We start from the raw sequence: 24,559 nt of genomic DNA, 5'->3' as shown, positions 1-24,559 counted from the left end.
AACTCAGGAGTAAGAATGTATCCCACCCAATCGCCTTCAGTTGCTATCATAATATTTTAATAAATTTATCCATTTAAGGCCACCCATTGTGCCAGTTCAAATTTTGGCAATTCCTTTGTTAAGTTCCTGAAAGTTATTACAGTATCTGCTGTGATATGAAGCATATTTTAAAAATATAATTCATACAGCATTTGCTATAGTGAGTAACCATGCAAAAAACAGAATTATGTGATTCATTTTGAAACATGCAGAAAATCAGGTAAGTGATTAATATAGTATATTAAGCAAGGACACATGAAGGCATGCAATTTCAGACTTGGTTTACCTTTCAACAACAGGATTGTGTATACCATATAAGTGTTCTTTATGATAACCATTATTACCATTTTCCATACTGTAATAAAATGAATACACCAAGAAAGACCACGTTAACTATTAGATGCACTATGTACAGCATGGCTAAGACATATACATGGATGATGGTACTATGTGTAAAGGTAAGCTGTGTCTGTACAGTAGAAGGTAACTTTTCCTTTGTAACATTCAGGAGTTATGTTATAATCTTATATTTAATATATTTTTATATCTTACATTTTTATATTTTAATATGCTCCAAAAATTAAGTAATTATTAAGGTATTCTTGTTGAGCTCTATACTGTAATATAAAGTCTGGTGAAATAAAATGTTACCTCTTTTGAAGTAAGAAATTACATTAAAAATATAAACCCTCCCATCTTAATGAAATAATTTTAACAGATACCAGCAAAAATGTCTTACTTTTTCATGGGTTTCAACACTAAAAAAAAGATACAAAAAAGGAGAAGTAATTAACTTGACACTAGTAAGTGAATATTTATTTTAGCTGTGTAGGCCTGCTTCTGCTCTGCTGACTTGTGAATGTGCAATGAAAAATAAATAGTGTGAAATTTGAGAAATTCAGTGCACAGGCTAACTGAACAGTGAGCAAAATAAAGCGTAGAAAAGAAAATAGTAAAAACAAAACCAAGGGAAAATATGTAAGAACAGTTATCATAAAGTAAAATGCCAAGTCCCTGAGACAGAGGAACTGCAATTGAAAATGGAAAGACTGGTTAGGAATAACCAAGATAGTAAGGAAGTAAATAACTAATTCAAGGAGATTACAAAGCATGCACAATTCATTTTAATAGGTAATTTAGCAAAGATAATCACTTGCGCATTGGAAGATATTTAAATAAAGGCTGTACACTAAGCTCTGAAGACCTTATTCTGAAATAAATTTCTCCAAGACAGAGCTTGCAAGAGTACAGTACTGTACAGAGTCATGGCAAAACATGTTAACCAAAGCCCACCTGCATGAAGCCCTGGGCAGGCACCAGCCCAAACCCACATTATTTCACAAGAACATGCAGTTCTAATCCAATAGCACAGAAGACTAAAGGATTATATCATCTTCATGTGCAACACTAGTAAAAAAAATTTCACTCCACTTGCCATTTAATTTACTTCAGAGTATATACTTACTCATCATAGACATCCTCTGTATCCATTCTACGATAATATTTGGAGAGCTTTACAGCAAAAATTATGGCAGGAATTAAAAATATTGAAGAGCCTCCCAAACCAAACCAGAAGGTATTCTGAAACAAAACAAAATCCAGAAAAAAAAATTATCAAACAGCTCTGTATCTTTTTTTGACATTCTAAGCATTGTTACTGGAAGAACACAGTAGAAATTAGAGGCAATGGTGTGTGGACTATCTGAGTCTCCTCATACTGGGCGGAACAGGGCATGTTAAGCATTCTCCACAGTCAACATAAATTAGAGTAAGGACACTACCATCCTGCAAATGTAACCAAAGAGAAATTTGTCCAGCAAAGACGCTCGAATCCACAGAAAGTGACCTATGAAATTATTTCAACTTGGTCAGCCTTGAGCTAGAACATAATTTTCTCTTAGGATTAATTTACTGGCCATATATTTTTCCTTTCTTAAAATTTAAAGTAGTTGTCTTATTTGTGGTTCTTGTTAAAATTTGAGTTTCTAGCACTTTATGGAGGTAGTTTTTAACTTGCTAGCTGCAGCCCAAATTTGTGTGGCTAATTTCATTATTGCACAGATGAACTGAGTTATCATCAGACATTAAAACGATGATTTTTCAGATTTGATTTGTATTGGCTGGGGGCAGTTTCGACTTACATGTGGCTCAGCTAGGTTCTAACATCATGAAAACTGTGGTGCATCTGTTAGCAGACCTAATCTTGGTTGGTGGCTGCTCAGAATGTAAGAACAGAAGCTCTGTAACTTAAAAGATGGTCAATGGCTACAAAATGGTTCTGGCAGGTTGGAAGATTTCATGGTTGAGCGTTAGCAAGATTAGAGTGCTTTGGCTTTGATTGGTTACACGCAGTTCCTGTTTGTTAGTAGTGATTATCTGGTTAAAATTGACATAAATCTAAACAATAGCTGGGAGATGCTTTAGAAGGTTTTCAGGCATACGGTTTCTTATTTTTAACACATGCTACCCACTTTCCAAGCTCTTCTGGGAGATGAAAAAGCCAATATTATCCTTACATGATGCTACAAGTCATGCTGAAAGTCTCCATACAGGAATGGATCAAGATCTGTCTGTTACAAGTCAAGGGATAAACAGTTCATTTTCCTTACATGTTTTCTAGATTCCAGGAAAGGCATCTGAGAAAGTTTTTCCTAAGTATTTCTATCTTACTTATTTTTTCCGCCCTTAAGTTAGAGATGGTTTAAGTTGAAACCTCAGATCTTAATGCTTTTCAATTTAAGGGAGGTTCTGAATCAAACAATCAAAGTGAAACCCATCCTTTCCAGAATTTTGATCCAAAACCAGTAGTACTGTATTTATTTTGAATTCAAGTTAGAAGAAATTTATTAAGAACAGTTAACTTTACAGGATTCTTGCTATAAGGAGCCTAAGTTCAACAGGAACAATTCCAGCACTGGTCTGGCTTTAGACTTCATCCAGCTCAAAACATTTTTTTCTTTGAATAACTTTGTATGTGATCCTTTATTATCATACTTCAGAATAGTTTAACCAGAATAACTGAATACAAATTTATGTTCAAAGAATTTCCCACTTCATTTTCCCACTCAATTTTGAGCAATAGAAGATATTTCCTTACCACAGAATCAGTTACATAGCTGCATAAAAAAATATCTACTGCTGTATCTATCACATTGGCAATAGGCTTGCATGCTGCTACCTCCATGGCAATCTGAGACAGATTAAAAAGAATATAGTTTGAAGTATCGAACAGAGTAAAATGAGAATCTCAGTAATTGCTTACACCCACAGATACTGTTTACCAAATTGTTATCTTTCACCCTCTCCAAATTCAAGATAAACTCTAGTGGGATAAGCTATCAACTAAATATACATTGTATACTACTAAAAAAATTAGCTCACTTTCTCAATGTCTGCAACTGAAGAAAGAAAAATAAAACAAGATGCTAATGACACGAACTTGAACTAAGCAGGGTCAGGCTCAGAACAATATTAGCACAAGTGGTAGATTTCAGGCTAGCCCTGGAAAAATGATACTATGCTAAATCTGCAAGGTATTCCAACCAATGCAACTGTATCACTTCTATTCTACTTCAAATACAACAAAACTCTTTATAGGAGATGAGTTTTTCCCCATATACTGAGTACAAATGTCTTACAAATTGAACTTACAAACATGCTTTCACAGAAACTTTTTTTTTTTAATTAGCGCCTTTGTTTTTTTAAAAGCAGCTTCTCTCAATGCAGTAAATACACCTTACCGACTCCTTGACCCACTCAACGTATTGCTCGAAGTAGCCAATTACAGTATCCATGAACTTCTTTGTTTCCTAAAAACAGACAAGAATAAGTAAGCCTCTACCTCCACGATACCATTTATTAACATAGTTAAACCAAATAAAATTTACCTGGACAATAACTTGAGAAGCATTGTTATTTATGAGAAGCTGGGCAGCATTAACAGCACTAATGACATTTTTCACTTTAACCTGGAAAGGAAGAAAAGGCATTTAATATAAATAAATCCCTTCCAAGCTGTTAAAACGGCTCTGCAACCATTGTTTTTAACCCATTCTCTAGATCAACAAGTATTGCTGTCCTGACAAAAGTCTGAAAAAACATACGATTCCAGATGTAGTAAGAGCAATCTTCTGGCACCTAAGGATTCATGTTCATCTGACAAAAACCTCTCACTACTAACAGAGTAAGGTGCTAGTGGTTATCAGCAGTAACTTTTCCTGGATCCTACATGATGGATTTATATACTAGACCAGCTTTCTTTACTGTTCTCTTTTCTTTTCCTAAGAGTGGAGATAATTTCATCTCCTGCGACAGCCAACCTTCAGGTCCTACAACAGTGGACAAACCTACAAAATAGCTAAACTTAAGATTTTATTTAACCAAAGAATTTAAAGCATACTCTACTTCATGGCACATCAATGCATGTACATACACCTACATACTTGTAGGTGAGGAACACCTACATACATCTACATATATGATGCAGAGGAAGGAGAAGTCACTGGGCTACATACTATCATGACTCAATTACCAGCTAGACTACACTGCTAATCAGCATCCAAAAGGATTAAGAAACTGAGATACTTTTTCAGTATCAGTAACAGGAAACAATACAATCCCATAGTTTGCCAAAGCTCACATACAAAGGATAACATACATACAGCCTCAAACTGTAGAGACTTTTCTTAAACATACTTATGGGTCAAACACCATCATTTTCTTAACAACACCTTATTTCAAGGCCTCCTACCTCTCCACCTAGGTTCAAACTATAATCTTTGAAAGGGCAGCTGGCCTGCTGTTGAGCATGGATGAAAAACTTAACAAAAATTGAGGCAGAAATGGCCCATTAAGCTGTCGTAACTACAACTCTAAGTGGTAGTATGGCTGGATTCTTGCTACAGAAGCCACAGCAGGCTGGTGGCAACCAGAAACTGATTCCAGAGAGGTAACCACCCTGTTGCTGATTCTCTAAAGACTGACAGAGCATGGAGGCCACTGTGGCGCAAACACTAACTGCTAATTAGAGGGGAAACAAGTGGACTGCCCTAGGGAAGCCTCTGTACAGATCCAGCTTTGCACAGCTTGGCTGATACTGCGAGAGCAGGAAGGGAACAAGCACCATGCTAAAGAAAGAGGCACCCAACAGCAGCTGGACACTGGACAAAAGCTAGTTATGCATGTGAATCACAAAGCTCTCTCTTGTTTGGTTTTTTTTTTTTTTTTTTTTTTTTGCAAAAGTTATGCGTTCTGTCACTCTAGAAAAAACTGATACACTTTTAGTAACATGAGTAACAGTATACAGAACTGTACTGAAACCTACTTTGTCATCTAATAATTAAATTTACAATTCATATTTCAAAAAAATCGTGTGTGTGTGTGTGTGTGTGTGTGTGTCTTCCTCTGTATCACTAATTATCCTGGATAAACAGTAAAAATAATAAATTATGCATGGAGAGCTCTACATAGTGAAAGTCAAGATAGAGGAAGCTGTGCAGAACAAAACAGGTCTCTAAATCCCCGTTACTACCTCAGTGTATTACAGTCTTTTTCTAATAACAGAACAGCTAGAAATAGAAAAAGCTGTATTGAAAATATATGCCATGCACACACAGGAGATAGATTTAAATCACAAAAATGCTCCTGTTACCAGAAGGAAAAGCTTACCATAAGTTCAGATGATGTCCTCTTCAGTAATCTAATGCTGTGATTTAAAGTGCTCTATTAGAAAGGTAAAAAAAAAAAAAAAACAAAAAAAAAACAAAAAAAACACCACTTAAATCTTCACTACAGGTAAAAGCCAACTTGATTTAACACTGTGTGCATGCTTAGAAACCAAAATCATCTATAGAAAATCAGATATAACTTATCACTTATATAGTAGCAACAGTTGTGTTAACTTAAAACTAACATTTACTGTTTTTATCCATTAATTCAGTATTTCCCATACAGCACTAAAAGTTATAAATTGTGCACGTAGAAAACTTCAAATTAACTAAAATTAGTAGCAATAAATTGAGTAAAATGTATTTGGGAAAAAAGAGAACAATTAAAATGAGAGCTGTGTTCAGAATACTTCATCGGAGAATTATATTTTGTGCAATTTCAGAAAGGAAGCAGCACTTACCCTAGCTTTAACATATTTCTTGACAGTCAGTTTTGTAAAAGGAAAGAGAGATGAGAATAATTAGGAATTAATTAGGAAAGAACAGCATAGAATCAACAGAGTGGAACAGAAGACCTAATGCTTTTCTACAAAAGGTATTTGATAGGGGCACAAATATAGTGCAATTTTGAAAATGTTAGAATGCTAAATTAGAGCTCAATTGTGAGATATATGGAAAACCTCCAGAAAGAGGTTAAGTACACAACATTCCTAAAAATTTCAGAGGAACACTCAGCACTTTCCAAAATACATGCTTGTTCAATTATCAGAACTATCTTACATACTAAGATAAATTGAAAATCTTCACATTATATAGCGGGAAAAACAATACCTGGCCTGTATGAGATATATCACAGCTTGACACTATACAAATCAGTGCCTGGCAAAACCAGTCAGAAAAATCACTTTCACGTTTTTCATAGCATCAATAAAAAAAATTTTTTTTTCCTTTGGCTGTAAACACTATTGTCAGGAGTTTCCAACTCCAATACTGTCAGGCAATTGCTTACTCCACAACATAAAATGTGAAAGTGATGGCTGTTTTTATTACTGAAGAAAAATGAAAAGGAAGAAGGAAAATGTGTGATAGAGGGTTAGAAACTTGGAAAGTTCTCCCCTGCTTTCTCTTTTATTTCTATATAATTGCTAGCATAATATATAATTGCTAGTAGAAAAAATGGGGAAGAAAAAAGGTCATAATTCTAGAGAGTATTACAAAGTACAATAAAAATTGATTAAATACATATTTAACCAGATGACTCTTCAGTGACACAATGCATATGCAATCTGTTCTTAGATAATGACAATAGTTTAGCTTTCTAAACAGTATTTAAGAAGTTTATAAATTCATATTCCTTACAAATATGTTTTAATAGTGCTTTAATATTTTACCATAGCTTGCTCCAGTGGAACAACTTGCTGGTTATGAATCATTCGAATGTTGTTTGCATGTCCCTTTAAAGCGTTTTCCAGGGCTCCTTTTGGCTGCAAAAAACCAAAACTATTCAGTATTGCTGTTCAATAGTTTTAAAGCTTTCAAACAGAGCAAAGAAAAATGAATTGCAATGAAAGTGTAAGAGTACATTTTACTCATATACTGCAGAGCAACTGATGCTAACAATAGGACGTGGCAAATTGAACTTCCTAACACAAGAGGAAAAAAACACCATAATAATTCAAGCCTCAGTAACCAAAACAGATATATAATATGGCTTCTCCAACAATTACAATATCAGCACCTATTTAATAGAACAGAATTTTCACATAGTGCGCTAAAGTCATTTTCAATACAGAAAAGCGAATACCTCCATCTTTCTCTCTACCCTCTTGGAAAGGCTGATTTCAGCACAAGAATCCTGTTTATTTAAGCACATGGCAGCTAGGTGCAATGGCGCCCTCCGATGGGATGATCATTTTTCATTTACAGATATTGATGATTTTGTTTTACACAGTGTGGACGTAATTATGAAGCCATCTCTGCTTCCAGAGATAGCAGAAGAAAGTGTGGATAGTGTAAAATTTTGAATATTTTCCAGTCAGTAACTTGGAAATGAGACTGGGATGGGAAAGAGACATTTTGTCATTTTTACTGGCTCCCTCTTATCAGAAGACATGAGTTTGTGCTCTAATTTTTAAGTCTGAATGCCTGTCTACAGCTCACTCTTGTTGCAAAATACTGTCAAATTTTATTTTATTTCCGCAAATATATTTCTTTTCCTTTTTTTTTTTGTGGCAAATCACTTGGCACCCTGAATACACACTATTAACTCTAGTGGAAGTAGAACAATTTTACTCACAAAAAAAGCATTTGCTTACACCATCTTTCTCACAGAAAACAGGATTTGTTTTTGCATCAGCCCATCTGTTCGTACCCCACACCGCTTGAGTAGTTAACCATTTTGCTTGCCTTTTTTCCTCAGTAACCTCTTTTGCTCCTTTAGGATTACAGCCCATGGGAAATGTACGCACCTCTATCAAATCACGGGCTACTAAGCAGGCACATGTCAGGCATCAGCATGGTCTTGCATTAATGCCCTTGACTTCCTTGCCCTCTGGGAACAGAAGCCCATCTGGGCCATCTAAATCCTCACCCACACAATGAGGCAACACAGCAGCAGTTACCTGACCACACGAAGAAAAGAGCATAAACTGGTCCCAGGCCAGCGCCATACTTGGAGGAGTGCTCTAGATGGAATTTAATTCCATGCAGGAGATGTCCTCCACCTCTGGGTGACTTTGCAGAGCTAGCAGCTACATTGCAGGGCCTGCTACCTAACCCCTGCATTTCTGGGAAACTGTTAAAAATTAAGGATGGTGGCCAGGTAACTCTGGGCCCATTTCCACAGTTGTAAAGACTCAGAAACTGATGGGATCCTAGGAAGAATTAGCACAAGCAGAAGACCAGACTAGAGAGGAGATCTCTTTCAGGAAAGCAGGATTCAAGATGTTTAATTTGGGGTACCATAATAGTACAATTGTTACTAAAAAAAGCTTCTGCAGATACTTTTTATTGTACTGGCAAATACAGAACAGAAAGAGCCATTGTTTCATTTTGTTGGAAACATGCTTTTTCTCAGCATGAAGCATTACAAGATTATCTCGGGAAAAGATGTGCTAGTCAAATACTGGAGGAAATAAAAGAAACTGTGAAAGGCCACAAATCCTGCTTCCCTGCTTCTGTACATTGAAAATTACTTATTTTGCAAGGTGTGTTTTAACAGTCTCTGTGCACTGGGAAAGAGAATAAATCCAAAGGCAGCACTGTAGTTAGTAGCATCTCTCACAGTACTGGTTCCCCTCCATTGTTGCCATCTATTCTGAGAGCACCATCTTGGCAAACAGCGGCAAAACCTTTTCCTGAGTAGCCCCATGCTTTTTTAAGGGAAATTTATCTTTAGGGTGCGCACTTCTGCAACATTCTTCCAGGTTATCCCTCCAGCTCTTCCCAACTTTGCCTATTCCTTTGATAACCAGCCCTTGTCATATCTACCCATTTTATAGGTACGGTGACGAAATGCTAAGAAATATACGTATTATAAAGCCAAACAGCAAAAGAATGTCATTTTTAGCTGTGTGTCATGCAGGCCCTGATGCTCAGAGACCCATTTGCCTCCTGTAGTGTTCATAAAAGTGGTCATTTCATATTCTCACTTCTGAAAGATAAATATGCTTAATGCTGTTGGTAAGGCACTGTGCAACTTCAGGATGCTTTGTCTCCTGTACAAGCTGAATCCACCTACCTAACAACACTTGGGGGAAACATTGTTCCCCCCTCCGTACTCTGACCTCTTGGTTTGATGCAGTTTTATTCCATTTGCTCCTCCAGCGTTAAAACATACTTTTAATTCTGCATAGGGTGCCAGAAAATGCAAACTATACACTCAAAGTCAATTAACTCCAGAAGTTCCTTTTTGTTTATTCTTTAAATGATTGTACTTGTGAATTTGAAGAGCTATCGCTAATCATAAAGTATGAGTATAAAACACTCGTGGAAACTAGTATAAATTTTAAAACAATCTAACTTTTGCAATACATTGTGCTGTTTTATTAGGCATTTCATAGAGCAGAATCACAAGGAAGAACTGAATACATATACTGTGTCAAGGAACATACTCAATATTGTATTTTTCTTGGCCCTTTATATGAAGAAATGCCTTCGCCTGATCTGTTCTCACTTAGAAAGCTTCCTTTAGATTTCATTACAAATAATAATGAAAAACCAACATATCAGCACAGTATATCTTCTTTAAAGGTACATTTTACATAGCTCCGTAAAAGAGACATCTTGCATATAATTTTATGAAAGATACAGCATGTTTGAGGAAGCTCAGTTTTTAAACATAGAAAATAACCCCCAAACAGCAACAAAACACCTCCATCTGTGCAACCTTCAAAGTGGCAAAGGAAAAAAAAAAAAAAAAAAAGAGAAGTGTGACCAAAGCTATTGGTATCTGTCCAAGTTAGCAGACAACCTTAATCAGTAAACAGACAATGTGTAACTTGCCCAAGGTGCTTTAAAAGGATGCTAACTACAATACAAAAAAAACCATGACCAGCCTACCCTGGACACACGAGTGCACCTCTGGCAGGAAAAAACTGCAACTTATGCAAACAGCGGGACTAAACACCAGGGAGCTCTGCTGGTGTGCTTCTCTCCTTCAGGGGATGGAGATTTGATAATTTCCAAAGAGCATAGTCTCATTCTGCTGTCTGTGCCTCTTTGTGACCTGAGTGATGGTCCTGCATGTGCAGAGCTCCCACTGCCATGCTGCAATGCAGGAATCGTTCTCAGGCTAGAGTATGGCAACCTAGTGCCCAAGCTACAACTTCCAGTTTTGAAAAATAAACAGGACATGACTTTGACATACATACAAACATAGCACATACTGAATATTCAGTTGATAACACAGCTGTGTCATTCAGCAGATTCACTTGCTGGCACGTTGTAGCTATACCCTCTGACCATTGTCCACGTGTCTGCATTCAGCAAGCCCTTCAGAACAGGATCTCGTTTGTGTACTGCTCCTTCCACAACAGAGCTGCAGGCCTCACTAGAGCCTTTAAGAGCTGCCACAGTAAAAAAATTTATTGCTAATTGTAAAATCTTCTGCTCACTAACTGAAAGAAAATTAATTCAAATCCTTTTGTCCATCATGATCTAATCAATTTGTCTTCCAAATAGGGCCCAAAAATGTAGGCAGCACCACAGGAAATAGAGTCAGCAGGCAAACTGATTTCTTAATCAGTGGAACACAATAAATTACACTTCAGAAGCAGAAATTATACCATTGTCGCAAGCAAAATCAAGAATTAGCAATTTTTAAAATACAGCTCATATGCAATGTTGCTCTTGAAAGTTTTTCTTTATATGACAGTGCATACAAGTGTCTGAAATGGAAGAGCTTTCCCACAGAAAGTCTAAATACTTAGCATGAAATGCTGACTAAGCAAAGCAATGCACATAATGTATACAAACCACTGAAATCTTTCTAGAATTCTGGAAATGGGAGCAAACGTGTTTATTAAAAAACCACTGGCAGTACTGCATTAGGTATTATTATATTGGTCAATTAAACTTACCAGCTGGTCTGCTCTTGCTTCTAAGTCATTAGCAAATGATAAGAGATCAGCCTTGGTAACGCTTTTACTGATCTAAAACAAGATGTGAATAGCACAGAAAGAAAAGAGTATGTTACTATTGCATTTACAGACTGTTTACATTTAATCACACTACTTAAGCTACCCTTTATTTCTTCAAGTGTTTATCGACTTTTATTTCTGAAGTGCTTTTGTTCGTTTTGTGACTCTTCAAAATACATCCTCCTGCACAAAACCATATTTTTCTCTATTTTGCCTGTTGTTCAAGAAACATTTGATATTATACTTTCTTCCAGCTGTGCCTCCAGATTACTACAGTCTCACCTCCATCAAATATGCTGCAAAGTTTATCCCTTCTATTCCTGAAGAGCTGAAATTCAGAAGATTCTCCTTCCCAATTTCATCCAACAGAATGATTTTGCTGAGATTTATCTGAATATGTTCAATTTTAAGTGCTACATCTTCTGTATACTGAGAGGAAAAAAACAAAACAAAAAAAACAAAAGCAGTTGCATCCAGTGCATATTCCTTTATATCCCTCCTCTCATACAAAAGCATCCGGCTTTTGCTAACTCATAATCATTTAAACATACAAAGAAGCGCACAACCAATTTGATTGTCTTTTACATCAGGGCAACATGATTGACTTGGACAGAATCCAGGTAGTTTTTCCCTTTCCTGCAGTATCCACGCAGTCTAACCATGCAATGATCTCACCTACCTATGCATCTTTCACACGAACGGATTACTTGCCTTCCATTACCTGTTTAAGCAGGTTTCTCTTTGGAGGGAACTACCTCCATTCACAGGAGACAGAGAGCTAAACAAAGAATTCTCTTTCCCCTCCAGGGAAGGCTGTCCTTAAAAATGGTAAATTTTACTACTGGCATTAAGAAAAACACAAAACTCAGCATCTCAGCCAGGCAGACACTGTCTACCATACTAGCTAAAGTCATCACCACAGGACCAGATGAGAACTCTCTAAATTTGTTCAGAAGTGACTAAAGAAGACTTGCTTATTGTGGGCTGAAGTTTTCCTGCACTGCAGCCAAATCTGAAACGTTAACTGTTCTGCACTGGAGGCAAGGCAACAGACAAGGAATTCTGAAGCATGACTTCCTTTCCAACCACTGGGCTGTTGCAGAAACTCAAAGTAATTTTCCTTCTTGGTGAATCTTCCTTGTTGATTTTAATTGTGTATTATTTGGGACAGGAGCTGTACCTATTAAATGCAAATACAATGCCTGGCACAATGGAACATGGATCTCCTAGGGGTTGCTATAATACAGATTTGTATTACAGATAACCAAAATATTATTAGTCACGCAGCCAATTCTAAAAACCTTAGCTGAAAGGATTTTATCTTGTTTCCCCTCCGAAATCGGAAGCGTTTTTAGGAGCACAGCATATCATATACTGGACCAACATAAGCCTGTTAGGGATCAGAATTGAACACACAAAGGCAGGCATTTATATAAAGAGCAAAACTCGCTATTAACACTATTAACAATGTTAACACTGTCAGCAGCCTTTGGAAGATGTTAGACTTCATTCTTCTACATAAGTCTCAAAATTAAAAAAAAAAAACAAAATTATTTCAACATCCATAATTCAAAACATTAGTAATCCTTACAAAGGTCTCTCTACAATCCACTGAGATTGATAAAGCATGTCTTATTTGGAGAATAGAATCCTTTATTTCAAATTAGCCTGGACAGTTCTTGTCTCCTAGCAGGATGTATTGTATATAAAAAATAAAATCCCATAAAACACACATGCTATACAGTTTAAGAGCAGCAAACACCTCTCCAGCCTTCAAAAATAACCACGAACTCATTAATATTTTCTTTACTTACCATACTAATGTTTAGAAACTCATTGATATTGAACAGGTTTTCTAGGTGAAGGGAAGTATAAATTCCTTTGTTTTCCTTGCAATCACTATATATATAAAAAAAAAAACAACAAAACACACAATCTGAAAACTGCTCTGGGAACCAAGTACTAAGAGAATGATTAATGTTTTCATATTTTAGGAAAATCAGCCCTTTTAAAAAAACGCTTTCTTACAGACTGAGCTTCAAAAAGTAAGTATTTAACTATTTCTGATGGTCTCAAAGATGCAAAGCAGTTTTTCAGAGAGCTCAGCTGGTGCTGTTATACAATAATATGCAAGATTACCTCTAATAACTCATATATCTGAGAGAGAATCACTTTTGCTACTGATTCACTAGAAAACCAAAATGTTGTCTTCAGGAACACATGAGATTTCTGAAAGTGTTGGAAATCTGAAATATGGAAGGTATCACAAAAACAAGGTGTACAAATTTCAATTAAATCTTAACACTTAAATCTTAACAATTACTTTTTTTTACCTGTAAACTTTTTCAAAAGTCAAGTTAATATTTGGATTTTTAAACAGAATGCCAGAAAGGTAGTTTTTCCAGTGCTGATTTAGTAAGTAGGGAGTATCCAAAACCTAGAATACAAAATTCAGTGATGTTACCATAATTCTGCATTTTCAATTCATAAATTTATTCATATGCAATCTTTTGACACATATCCACATCTAAGCTCATCACCCACTGATGGAAATACTGGCAAAACACTGAATTTAACCTCTCTGGTGCAGAAAGTGAATATTAAAGTTCTACATGTCACCAAGAAATGCTGAACTGCAGAAAAATTTATCTCCAAAGGAAGACAGGCATGCAGTATTTATACTGCAAAGCAAATTAAACCAAGAAAGGATGACTGTCTCTATGCGTAAGTGGAAAGTAAGACCACATCCAAACTCACTTGAGGTGCCTCATAAAAAAATAATAAGCCATACATAACTGACAAAGACCTTCAAGGACTCATAGAGATTTTATTCATTGTTTAATATCTTAAATATGAATAATTTCACCTTGAATAAAGTTTTATCTTCAAATGGCTCACAGACCAGTTTTTCTACATTTCCACCTGTGACAAAAGTGAGCACCACTACAATCATCAGCACCCAGGAGAAAAGGAAACTGAATCCAACACCACTGAAAAAGAAAGAAGTCAGATCATTTTTTAAGAATGAAGTAGACTTCAGGTAATAGTGAAGCCAGTTAGTAGCTATAGCAATGACAAAGATATAAAACTTGTTTGATGGCTAAAATACCACCCTTTTCCCCACAATGTTCTTGCACTGTGAATTATCTTGTATGTTTCAGCCATGTAAAATTTTCAATGAAAGTACTGCTATAATGGGAAACTCACATTTGCAGTTGGCACACAACCCTATTTAGAGATAAATCTAAGATGAACAAACAAACAAATAAATAAATAAATACAATTTTCTTTTTTAAAATCCAAGTCACTAGACTTGTGTTCTCAAAAGAGTTTAACACATTTCAGATGAATCTTCTCTTGCACCCAAAAAAAATGACACTAAAGCACCACTGGGAACTCCAGAGACCATCCCCAAACCTCAAAGTGCTCTGAGGAAGTCATATGTGTCTATTTTTCTCATATGGTGATTTTTAGTTTTTTTTTAAATATATTTGAGCACTCTCTCAAAAAGACTCACAAATTCCCTTTATACTTTCAACTGACACAGTTCCCCATTTTTGCAATTTCCAAATGAGTTTACACAGATATCCATTGGCTACAACACTCCCCTAACAACAATAATTAAGATGTTTTATCTTCAGCTACGATCCTCGATAAAGGAGCAGTCTAAAGTCCATGAGTGCCTCAGCGGAAGTATATTAAGTTAATATTTATTTTATTCAATTTTTTTCAGCACATACAGTAGGTAACAAAACAAATCCTCTTCATATATATGTCCTTCAAAATCAATAGAAAAATCTCTAGGTACCTGTACGTGTTTCATTTTTCATAAATAAGAGAAACTCACGCCATGAGAAAGTTTCCTCCAGTGTTGGAAATGCAGCCTCTCGTCGTTGGAGAAGCATGCTTATCATAACCACAGGTACCACACAGCAACCCAAGGTAGTAAAAGAGCAGAATCAGGATGACCATGCAGCACAGAATGAGACAAGCCAGCCATCTAAGGAATAGAGCCAAAGTGCTTGGTTATTAGCATGCAAGGAACACACTAGAGACCGGCAGAGCAAGCCAGGCAACAGCATATTCCCAGCTGGCCCATTTGTGGCTCAGGTTCACAACCAATGTGAGCAGTGAAAAAACTCCTCTCCTACACCAGCATATATTTTGGGCCATAATACAGCTGCTGTTGGAGCAGCGGCAGCTGCTGCTGAAGGGTTGGGAAACAAATCCTGCAGGAACAGGGTGTCCCAAAATCCAAGACCCAGTTACTGCAGGTGGACTGTATTAAAGCATCAAAAACTTCATGTGAAGCAAGCAATGATTCAGAAGGGGCAGATTCCAAAACAGCAACTTTTGCAAGTAGCAACAGAGAAGTTTACGAACGTGGATTGGACATTGGTTGTGAAGTTCAAAACTGCTCTTGCTGTAACACTTACTACTTTTCTGACCTGCACACAGTACATTAGGCCTGAAATTGCAAACAACTGTATTTAAGGCTGTTAAAACCTAGGTTATGAGTATTTGTGCTAGAACATTTTTAATGTATCGGGCAGTTAATGGAAGTTGATCAGGAGAAAGATTTTTGACAGAAATTGAATTTTCATTCTTATTAATAACACCATATAACAGTTCTATCTGTCCACATATATTGTCCACATATCCATTTACTCAAACAGCCTTCATATTTCTTTCTGACCTTTCACCTTCTCCCAATTCTCTCTCCCCTTGCATTTCCCTTGGTCTGTCCTCCCTTCTCCCAGCTTATCTTTTTTATCTTCCCTTTCCTCCTCCCTGCACTTTTGTACTGAGTGAGCAGGAAGGAGAAAACAGATAAAGGAATATCGGAGTGAATAAGCACAGCCAACAAGGGGAAAGAAAAACATTAATGCTGACAGGTTCATAGCAAAAGAACACTTATTCAGAGCTACAAATGATGCGTCTGTAATAAAGAAAGGGATGGAGAGAATAATTTGGACAGTTACCGGCTTTTAGTTTCAGTAGTAAAGTACTAGGTTAGAGTTCAGAACAATGTCTTTTTAAATGCTATGGAGATAGATTTTTTAAAAAGTGGAGAAATATAATACAAGATTAACAGAGGCATATTGTAGCTGAATGAAGCAGTATATATTATTTGATTAAAGCAATCTGAGCTTCAAAGAAAGTGTTAATAAACTTAACAAATAAAGGCTCAACACAAAAACTGTCTGGCAGGTAAGAAATGGGCTAAAGGGAAAGTTACGAGTACAGAAAGAGTTCCTTGAAATTCAGTCTTCTGCTCACTCTTATTTAACATGGCACTAAAGCCACTCGCATATTTAGTTTATAGCAGTAAAACTGATGACTCAAAGATGGAAACAGTTATCAATATAAGGACAAGAACATCATATCAAAATGTAGGGAGAATTTGATGAGCTTGAGGATTGAAATAACACAAACTGGGCAAAATTAAATGGTCTGAAATGAAAAGTTTTATGCTTCAAAATATGAGATTATTAGTCAGTTACAGGAGTCCCATGAGTCTCAAACAGGAAGTTTTTTTCTGGAGGTGTAAGTGAGCCATGCATGCCCGAGGGCCAGTACAACACCTGCAGGAACAAGCACAGGTGCGCAAAGCTTAGCACAGTGCACAGCAGAATCCCTGCTGCTTATTCTCGGTGGCAGAAAGGCCTGCAATAAAAACAGACTGGCTTCAGGGCCCCCTCCACTCCTATGCTCTTGAAGTGCCTTATCTGCAACCCAAAACAAACAAGCCCCAAATGAGGAAATAACCCCGGCTTTGTGAAACAACCCATTTCTTTGTGCATTACATCTTTGGCATCTGCCTACTTCTATCCTGCCTGAAAAGGCTTGAAAGGCTGCAGGGCAGATACCACCCCTCAGTCCACACCGGAGCAGCACGCAGCTTGATGAGCTGCAGTTCTGACCAGGACATTCACCAAAACGCCAGTAAAAAACTGTTGCCTCATAGTATCTTTGTTTCACTACCGTACATCATTATTAGTTTTAGTGCCTTTATAAAACAAAAATATTACAAAGTATTAACAATAGGTAGCACTTCCCTCCTGCCTTATTTGCTAAATAATATGTACATACCTGTAGAAATCATACTGCTCCACTACTGGGAAATAATCTTGAACATATGTTTCACTCTGTGTAAGATATATTGTCAAATCAGCTAAAATCTTCTCAACAGGGAGCGTTTTTGTGAAGCTACTGATATTTGCACCAATGGATTCCAACACACTTTTGATATCTAAAACAGCAAACATGGGGTTACGTTGTTACAGAGTCATAGTAGAAACATGCTCCATGTATGCACTATAAAATGCTATTAAGCCATTTTGCATATGTAACAAGGCAAGCCATGAAGACGACAAGTGTGAGGAAGAGACAGGCAAGCAACAAAGCACTTAGCTTCCAAAGTAACACAATGGCATTTTAAGACACACGCACTTTATTTTTAGCATTCAGTTTAATGGTGAATGATGTAGATGTCAAGCCAGAGTTTTCTTTCTTTTTGTCATAATGAATGTGTCACTTTTTATCTAGCCAGTTTAAATCTTGCTTTTCATGCAATATAGCAAATGATAATACTTGGCAAGACAGTGAGCCACTGGTTTTATGAAGCAGTTCAGAATCTATTTAAACTCCACCACTTGGGAATACAACACTGTGAAAGAAATTAGACTGCCTATATTAAGAATTTATAATAGTTGTTTTCAATCTTATTAGAAAGGATTATTTAAATAAATTACTTCCAATTAGTTAGCAGCACTCTTGAGATAATGATCATTTAAGCCAGATTTTCTCTTTCTCAAATTATGAACAAACCTGCTGCCCTATATATACAATTCCTACTTAGATACACAAAGACATGTTGTATTCACTTATTATACCTGTATTTATAAACTGCAGTTTCTATTTATTCTTCTCCTTAACTTTGAAAATACTTGAAACAGCAGCATGTATGACTACAGGTTGCTATTTGGTAGCAGGTGGCACCTTCCTCCTCCTCTAATCCAATTAGAAGGATTTTTGTTTGTTTATTTTGGTGTTTACTCTTCCAAAGAGGTTTAACCAGGTACAAAAACGTTCATCTTTTAAAAGTTTACAAATAAACATGAAATTGCTCTATTAGAATTTTTTAAATTCTATTTGTAACTCATACTCAATTTTTATAAAAATTAAGAAGCAGAGACCTAATGAACAAATAAATTCTGATGGCCTGCCTGTGTTTATGCACTGGGAATGAGTAAATCTGCACTGGAATTCCTAATGAAAAACAACATCACAGTTTTAGAAAACTCATTTTAGGCAAGTTCACACAGTATACTATGCTTGTATAAATACTGTGTTTCATTTTGCCAAAAACAACCCCCAAAACTTACAAGGAACAGCTGTTTATATAGGCAGAACAGGTCCACAATGCAAGAACAAAAATTAGAACAGATTAGTATACATACATTATGCTATGTTTCAATGTAAAGTGTCCAGGTATTGCTAAAGAATAACAGTTTAATGCCGGAGTAACAAAACAATTAAAGACAAAAATTTAAGTAATCCTTAAGGGATGTCGTTTTCCTCCCCTCCCCCATCTACTAAATTTTAATAGAGCAACAGATAGGGTCAGTTTTTTAATGTCACCTTCCTAAAAACGTCATAGACAAATCCATCAAGCATAATTAGCCTTTCAGACACATAAAGCATCAATGTGCAGTTGGGAATCCTAAGATTTCTCATTACTCTACTTATTTCTCATTACAAAAGCCCTCCATAAAATGCTATATAGTCTATTTTTAGATTTAATTTTGGGTCTTCATTAAGACATACTTGCTTTGTATGTTTATTTATGGCACCAAATCTTAAAAGCTTGTAAACTTTACATTTCATTTTTAATGATCTTTAGGATAGAAAATACATTAACAATAATGGAAAACAAAAACATCAGTAAGACTGACGTAAAAACATAAGCAGTAAACAACCAAAATGAAAAAGTAGTTTCTGCCAGCCTCACCTGACAAAATGTTCCTGGTTTGATTCACCACTAAGTCTGGAGTATCATTAAATGATGCATAACCCTAAGAATAAAAAAGTTGAAAAAGTTAAAATAAGTAAGTTTTTCATTGCCAAATTACTTGCAATTTTTTTCCCTTTTATACAAGGTCTAGAAGTATATAAATGGTAACATATGCATTATGAAAAATATATTTTATTATTTCACATTAAGAAAGATCAAAGCAAAATGGGAAGTTGAGTGTATTTCAGATTTGGTTTGCTCTCCAGAATACTCCTTGAAAAATATATAAAATTAAATACACATGCATCAGTCACAGTCATCTCAAACTTTATAGTACTTTTGCCTGACACATCTAACTTGGAGAAAACTGAGAATGCACATATGAGTACTCAAGAAATGGAGTTACTGAATACAAATAAGCTAACACATGCTAACACAAAATGCATGTTAAAAACAACAAAATTCAACCACCTCTCAAGATATGTTTCCTTCAGGGAGAAGGGAGGGAGACCAGTTCAGGACAGTGGGGACCAAGCTTAGCAGATCATCAGGACAGCAAGCAGGAGCCACTGCACTTGAAGTTTTCTTTCCTGCAAGCCTGATCACTTCAAAAGCAGGCAGGGGTCTAGGCTCACTACATACAGCCTTTGGTTCCAGAAAGTGCCCTTCTATTCCTAGGAAGCATTTTTCAAAATGCTGGGGTTTTTAACTGCTCAAACTAAGCTGTTTGTTCCCAAGTGAAAGTCATGGTATTCTGTGGATAGTCTTGCAAAAATATTAAGTCATTACTTCCATTGCACCAGATTTAATATCAAATAGGCACTTAAAGAATTTGAAGAACATATTTCAAGATAGCTGGAATACAATACAACTAATTAGGAGAGAGTGGATGTTTTTCTTTAATTTGAACTGAAAATACAGAGCATGCTAGCAGATCCCTGTTTCTGCCTCTTTGATTTTTAAGGATATTTCCTTCAAAGAGGCAATTAGCATTACATTTGTGATATGTAGTATCCTGGGGATGTAAATGACTACACTCATATTTTTAGATATTAACCTTGGCCAAACAACAGACCAATAAAGAGAGATATCCACTATGAGGCAGCATGTGGTAGGCACAGGAGATTCCTACTGTCTTGAGAAAGCCATGGCAAAATGAGTGATACGCAAGTAGCCCAGTTTATTAACACTTTATGAGCCTGTCAAGAAACATACCTTTTGAACCAGACTAGAAAGGTCTATTTTAAGGACATCATTGACCTTGGCAAGCTGCGAGCTCACTCCCGGCAACTAGGAAACAAAAAGCATTATTGAGTCAGATCAAAGTAGTAGCCTTGCTACTTTACTAAATATTTCAAAGATGGGAGAGAGGATAAAGAGAAACTAGAAAGAGCATTTTTAACATAATCTTTCTAGCACCCTCCTGAAACCTTTGTTGTACAAAAGCAAAACTTAACCTCAGCATTTTTGGGAGGGCACATTATTTCACTGCCCAGAGCAGCACTTCAATGTAACTACTTGACACACATCTTATTCTCTTACACATTCAAAGTGAAAACAGTGACTGCAATTGCCCAGAAACACAGAATGAGGGAAATGCACTTTTATCTCACAAGTGACTGCACAAACTGAGCTATTAAATTGCACAGATACTACTGGGCTTATCCAAGACAATCACACTGTAAGAGTCTGAAAAATATTCTCTTACCCCAGTAAAATTGGCATTGATGTTCAGTTGATTTAATGAATTCTTGATGATATTGCAAGTTGAAGCAGCCTGAACTGCAGAGCATGCAGAATCATTGAGGGTGTTGCTCAGGTGCATTTTAACATCTGTCAAATTTGCATGAAGCCTCTCGGTGCCTTCCTGCAAAACCTCTACAGAGACGCTCACGTTTTCCAGTGCCTCCTTCGTTTCTCTGATTGCTGCAAGGATGTGAGTTTTTTTTTAAAAAAATTTACTTAGAAACCAGTCTATAGATACAGATATGGAGAGAGAAAGTGCATGTACACATGTGCAAATGCTGAGCCTCTTAAAGATACTGATTTAAATATAATCCCTTCCCCCCCTCAGAAATACACTCTAGCACAAAATATTTTACATTTATTGCACATATAAACACATCACTTATGTCTTCCTACCAAAAAATGAATATATTCAAGCTATTTTTATTGAGATTCTACCTGTTTCCCAAATTACTCTTTGGTACTCTTTCCCTACTTCTCTTGACTCAGTGCTTTCAAAAGAGAACTTTAAGTGTACATAATCATTACAAATTATAAAGAAAATCCACATCCACAAAACAGTATTTTCAACAATAGTATTATAATCCAAGTCACAAATTATACAGCTGCAAGATGAAAGTGAAAGAGATCATGTTGTATTGGCCAAGCATTAGCATGTGTTCAGTACTGCCTGCCTTTAGATTTCATCCCAATCACACAAAACAACATAACACAGACAGGTGATTAGTAGACAAAAAAAAACAACACACAGATACAGCTAAAAATGCACAAGTGTACAAAAATAAAGCACACTTCACACAACACAAGGTTTTGTCACATCTTTTACCTTTGATAGCCCTTTCCACTTTGACTTCAAGACAAATAGAGAAATAAAGCAAAAAGGAGAATGATGACGAGTGAATAAGAAAGAATTCTAGTGATGGATGAATAGTTTCATGTTTATGGGCAAAAAAAAAAAAAAAAAAAAAAGAAGCGACTCAAGTTCACAGATGCCTTTCACTTTGCTCTGTAATCTGTACCTAATTCCTTAAAAAACCCTTTCTTCAATAGAATAAAGAATAACAGAATCTTTTCTTTAAAGACAGACACAGAACCAAGACACGAGCAATGCTAAGCTCAAAGACACAGTCAAGAAATGCTAGTTGTTGGCACTCTCATGACAGACTAGGTAGCAATGAGGCCAGTCTATGTTCATTGCCTGACCTGTCTGAAGAGCAGTAATACTATTCAGACAGTCTCCAAAAAACTGAGCATCTCCATCAGTCTCTACAAAGAACAAAATCTGTCTGACAGATAAAATATTAAAAAATATGAAATCCTCAAAAAAGTGAATCCATCTTCATCCAAAGAAATTATAAAGCTGTGGGTCTAATTTCATGTTTCATGGACCAATTTTCACATTTCTGCAAGCTCACTATTTGTACAAATTCAGTAAACTATTGATACTTAAAGAAGAGATAGGGATAAGAAGATTACTTCACAAAGATCCATGGACAGATCTTATCAGTGTTTAAGAGCACAGTTTTCCTAGGCTCCCTTATATGGAAAGGGAAAACCACCTGGAGCAGGGCATTCAGATTTCACCTCTCTTCAACGACTATTGAAACTAGATACTAACATTAGCACTTAAATCTTGTCTTATTTTTTTAGATACATTTATGTGTTTCAAAATACCTGATATCCTCAGTTTAAAAGAAATATCATGGCATACAGAAAAATGGTAAGTTGAATTATGGCACTGCATAAAGCCATTCTGTGCTGTGCTCTAGAAAGACAATGCCTGTCTTAACATGACAACAGAACATTAACTAATGCAAAAATATACACAACTTTACCTCCTGCCATTGTCAGAGCTGCATCAAGTGCAGGACATACTTCTTTCCCCAGTTGTTCTTGAACTCTGCTACCAAGCAAAGGTCCCACATCTGTAGTACAAAGAGATGAAAAAACATTACATACCAGTTCAATCTAAAATACCTCTCAGCAGAGGTGCTATCAGACTCTTGCTTAACAAAATATATGTAAATTATTAAAATTTCTGTAAGGCCTGACAGTCAAAACTTAGTGACAGAAGAGGATGTGGAAAGAAAATTCTGGTTTAGCTAACTACAGACTTATAAAAGAAAGCAGTAAACCAAAATATGGTGCAGAGTATTCACTAGTATTTGACCACATAGGTAAGGATACATAACATTCCAAAAGACTCCAAAACACATACTTCATCGCATCTGAAAAGAGATTTTTTCCACAATCCATCTTAAAAAGGTCCAACATCTGGACAAGAATTTTGTGCCATACACTCTTTCATTACAAGCTATGTTTTTGTAGTGCAAGAGTAAAAAAGGAAATGGATTCTTCGCCTTCCTTCCATTCCCCATCTATCCAGCAGTGTCAAAGTCACCCACAACCCAGACCTGCCAATGATCTCCACTGAAATCCCTTAAGCACGTTTAGCACGTCTGCCAGACCTTACTGCCTCGTGCAATGCATTCAGCACTGATGCCCACAGCACCGGCTTCAAACCCAGGAAGCTTACCCATAGCTATCCCCAATAAGCCCTCCCGTCTCACTGCCCACAAACAGAAATGAATCTGAGTTCAGCAAAAATGAGAACAGGTGTGCGTGGAAGAGACAAATGCAGGGAAGGGTTTAGCATCTTAATGTAAATATTATCCTTCAGGTAGTCCCTAGGTCCTCTCCATTTTCAGATTACAGCAAACAGTTAATGTAGAGGTTTGGGGGGGGGGGTTGGGTTTTTTGGGTTTTTTTTTGCTTTTGAGGAGATGAGAATAGCAGCACATTACAGAAAAATCCATTACTGTCAACACTGTCATTTCAACTTGGGATGGAAATTTTTAATCAAGCAGAAAAGACTTTTCAGCATTTCCTTAGGGTTGGCAGACTGAACTCATCTACATTTCTCTAGAGGTTTATTCTACTGTTGATCCCCTTAGAATGAAATCCTTTGTCCCCAGGTGTCACAAACTTAATTCTAGTCTTTCAATACTATACAAGATAATAAAAGCTATCTTTATTTATTGATGGGCACTCATATCACAGATCCAACTATGTCCCTGTTAACTAACCAACAAATTAAATTACCATTGAAAATGAATAAATATTTTATTTGGATGTTCAGTTTTCAGTAGCAGGGCAGCTACAAACTAGTGCTTGAAATGCAGATGTCAATTCAGTTTTTTTTAAGACTTAAACCTGACACACAGCTTTTGGGACCAGAGTGTTCTTGTCTAGAATTAATTGGGAAGATGTGATATGGCTACTTTGGCAACGGTGTTTTATGTGCTTTAGTAGTCTCACATAGACAAGACACACTGACCTCAGGGTAATGCCAAGCTGGTTACACTGAAAAATCAGTTTTAAAATATTTTTTAAACATACATTGAAGCACAGATTCTAGTAACCATAAGTCAATCCATGATAAGCACCATGCT

General features: G+C 36.3%; 1 protein-coding gene across 6 annotated transcripts in view; it reads right to left on the bottom strand.

Annotated features, from left to right (window-relative positions):
- The window catches only part of PROM1 (prominin 1), a 64,025-nt gene that overhangs the window by 3,738 nt on the left and 35,728 nt on the right, over positions 1 to 24,559 (bottom strand). For 2 of the 6 annotated variants that reach the window (XM_067298206.1, XM_067298207.1), the window contains exons 7-23: positions 22,943 to 23,032; positions 21,070 to 21,287; positions 20,577 to 20,651; positions 19,359 to 19,422; positions 17,438 to 17,597; positions 15,192 to 15,344; positions 14,211 to 14,334; positions 13,678 to 13,781; positions 13,159 to 13,243; positions 11,627 to 11,773; positions 11,285 to 11,356; positions 7,097 to 7,189; positions 5,707 to 5,760; positions 3,927 to 4,007; positions 3,780 to 3,848; positions 3,137 to 3,229; positions 1,505 to 1,620 (exon numbers count right to left, since the gene is read on the bottom strand). In XM_067298206.1, the coding sequence (XP_067154307.1) occupies positions 1,505 to 1,620; positions 3,137 to 3,229; positions 3,780 to 3,848; positions 3,927 to 4,007; positions 5,707 to 5,760; positions 7,097 to 7,189; positions 11,285 to 11,356; positions 11,627 to 11,773; positions 13,159 to 13,243; positions 13,678 to 13,781; positions 14,211 to 14,334; positions 15,192 to 15,344; positions 17,438 to 17,597; positions 19,359 to 19,422; positions 20,577 to 20,651; positions 21,070 to 21,287; positions 22,943 to 23,032 (1,798 nt within the window). Of the gene's footprint in view, positions 1 to 325; positions 395 to 778; positions 798 to 826; positions 1,068 to 1,504; positions 1,621 to 3,136; positions 3,230 to 3,779; positions 3,849 to 3,926; positions 4,008 to 5,706; positions 5,761 to 7,096; positions 7,190 to 11,284; positions 11,357 to 11,626; positions 11,774 to 13,158; positions 13,244 to 13,677; positions 13,782 to 14,210; positions 14,335 to 15,191; positions 15,345 to 17,437; positions 17,598 to 19,358; positions 19,423 to 20,576; positions 20,652 to 21,069; positions 21,288 to 22,942; positions 23,033 to 24,559 lie in introns of those variants that run through there. The other 4 variants (XR_010884463.1, XM_067298204.1, XM_067298205.1 and 1 more) reach the window with 4 other exon arrangements.

Source organism: Apteryx mantelli, chromosome 5, assembly GCF_036417845.1.
Source record: "Apteryx mantelli isolate bAptMan1 chromosome 5, bAptMan1.hap1, whole genome shotgun sequence".
Classification (NCBI taxonomy): domain Eukaryota; kingdom Metazoa; phylum Chordata; class Aves; order Apterygiformes; family Apterygidae; genus Apteryx; species Apteryx mantelli.
Note: the sequence above shows the minus strand (reverse complement) of the source record. Positions and strands in the feature narration are given on the sequence as shown.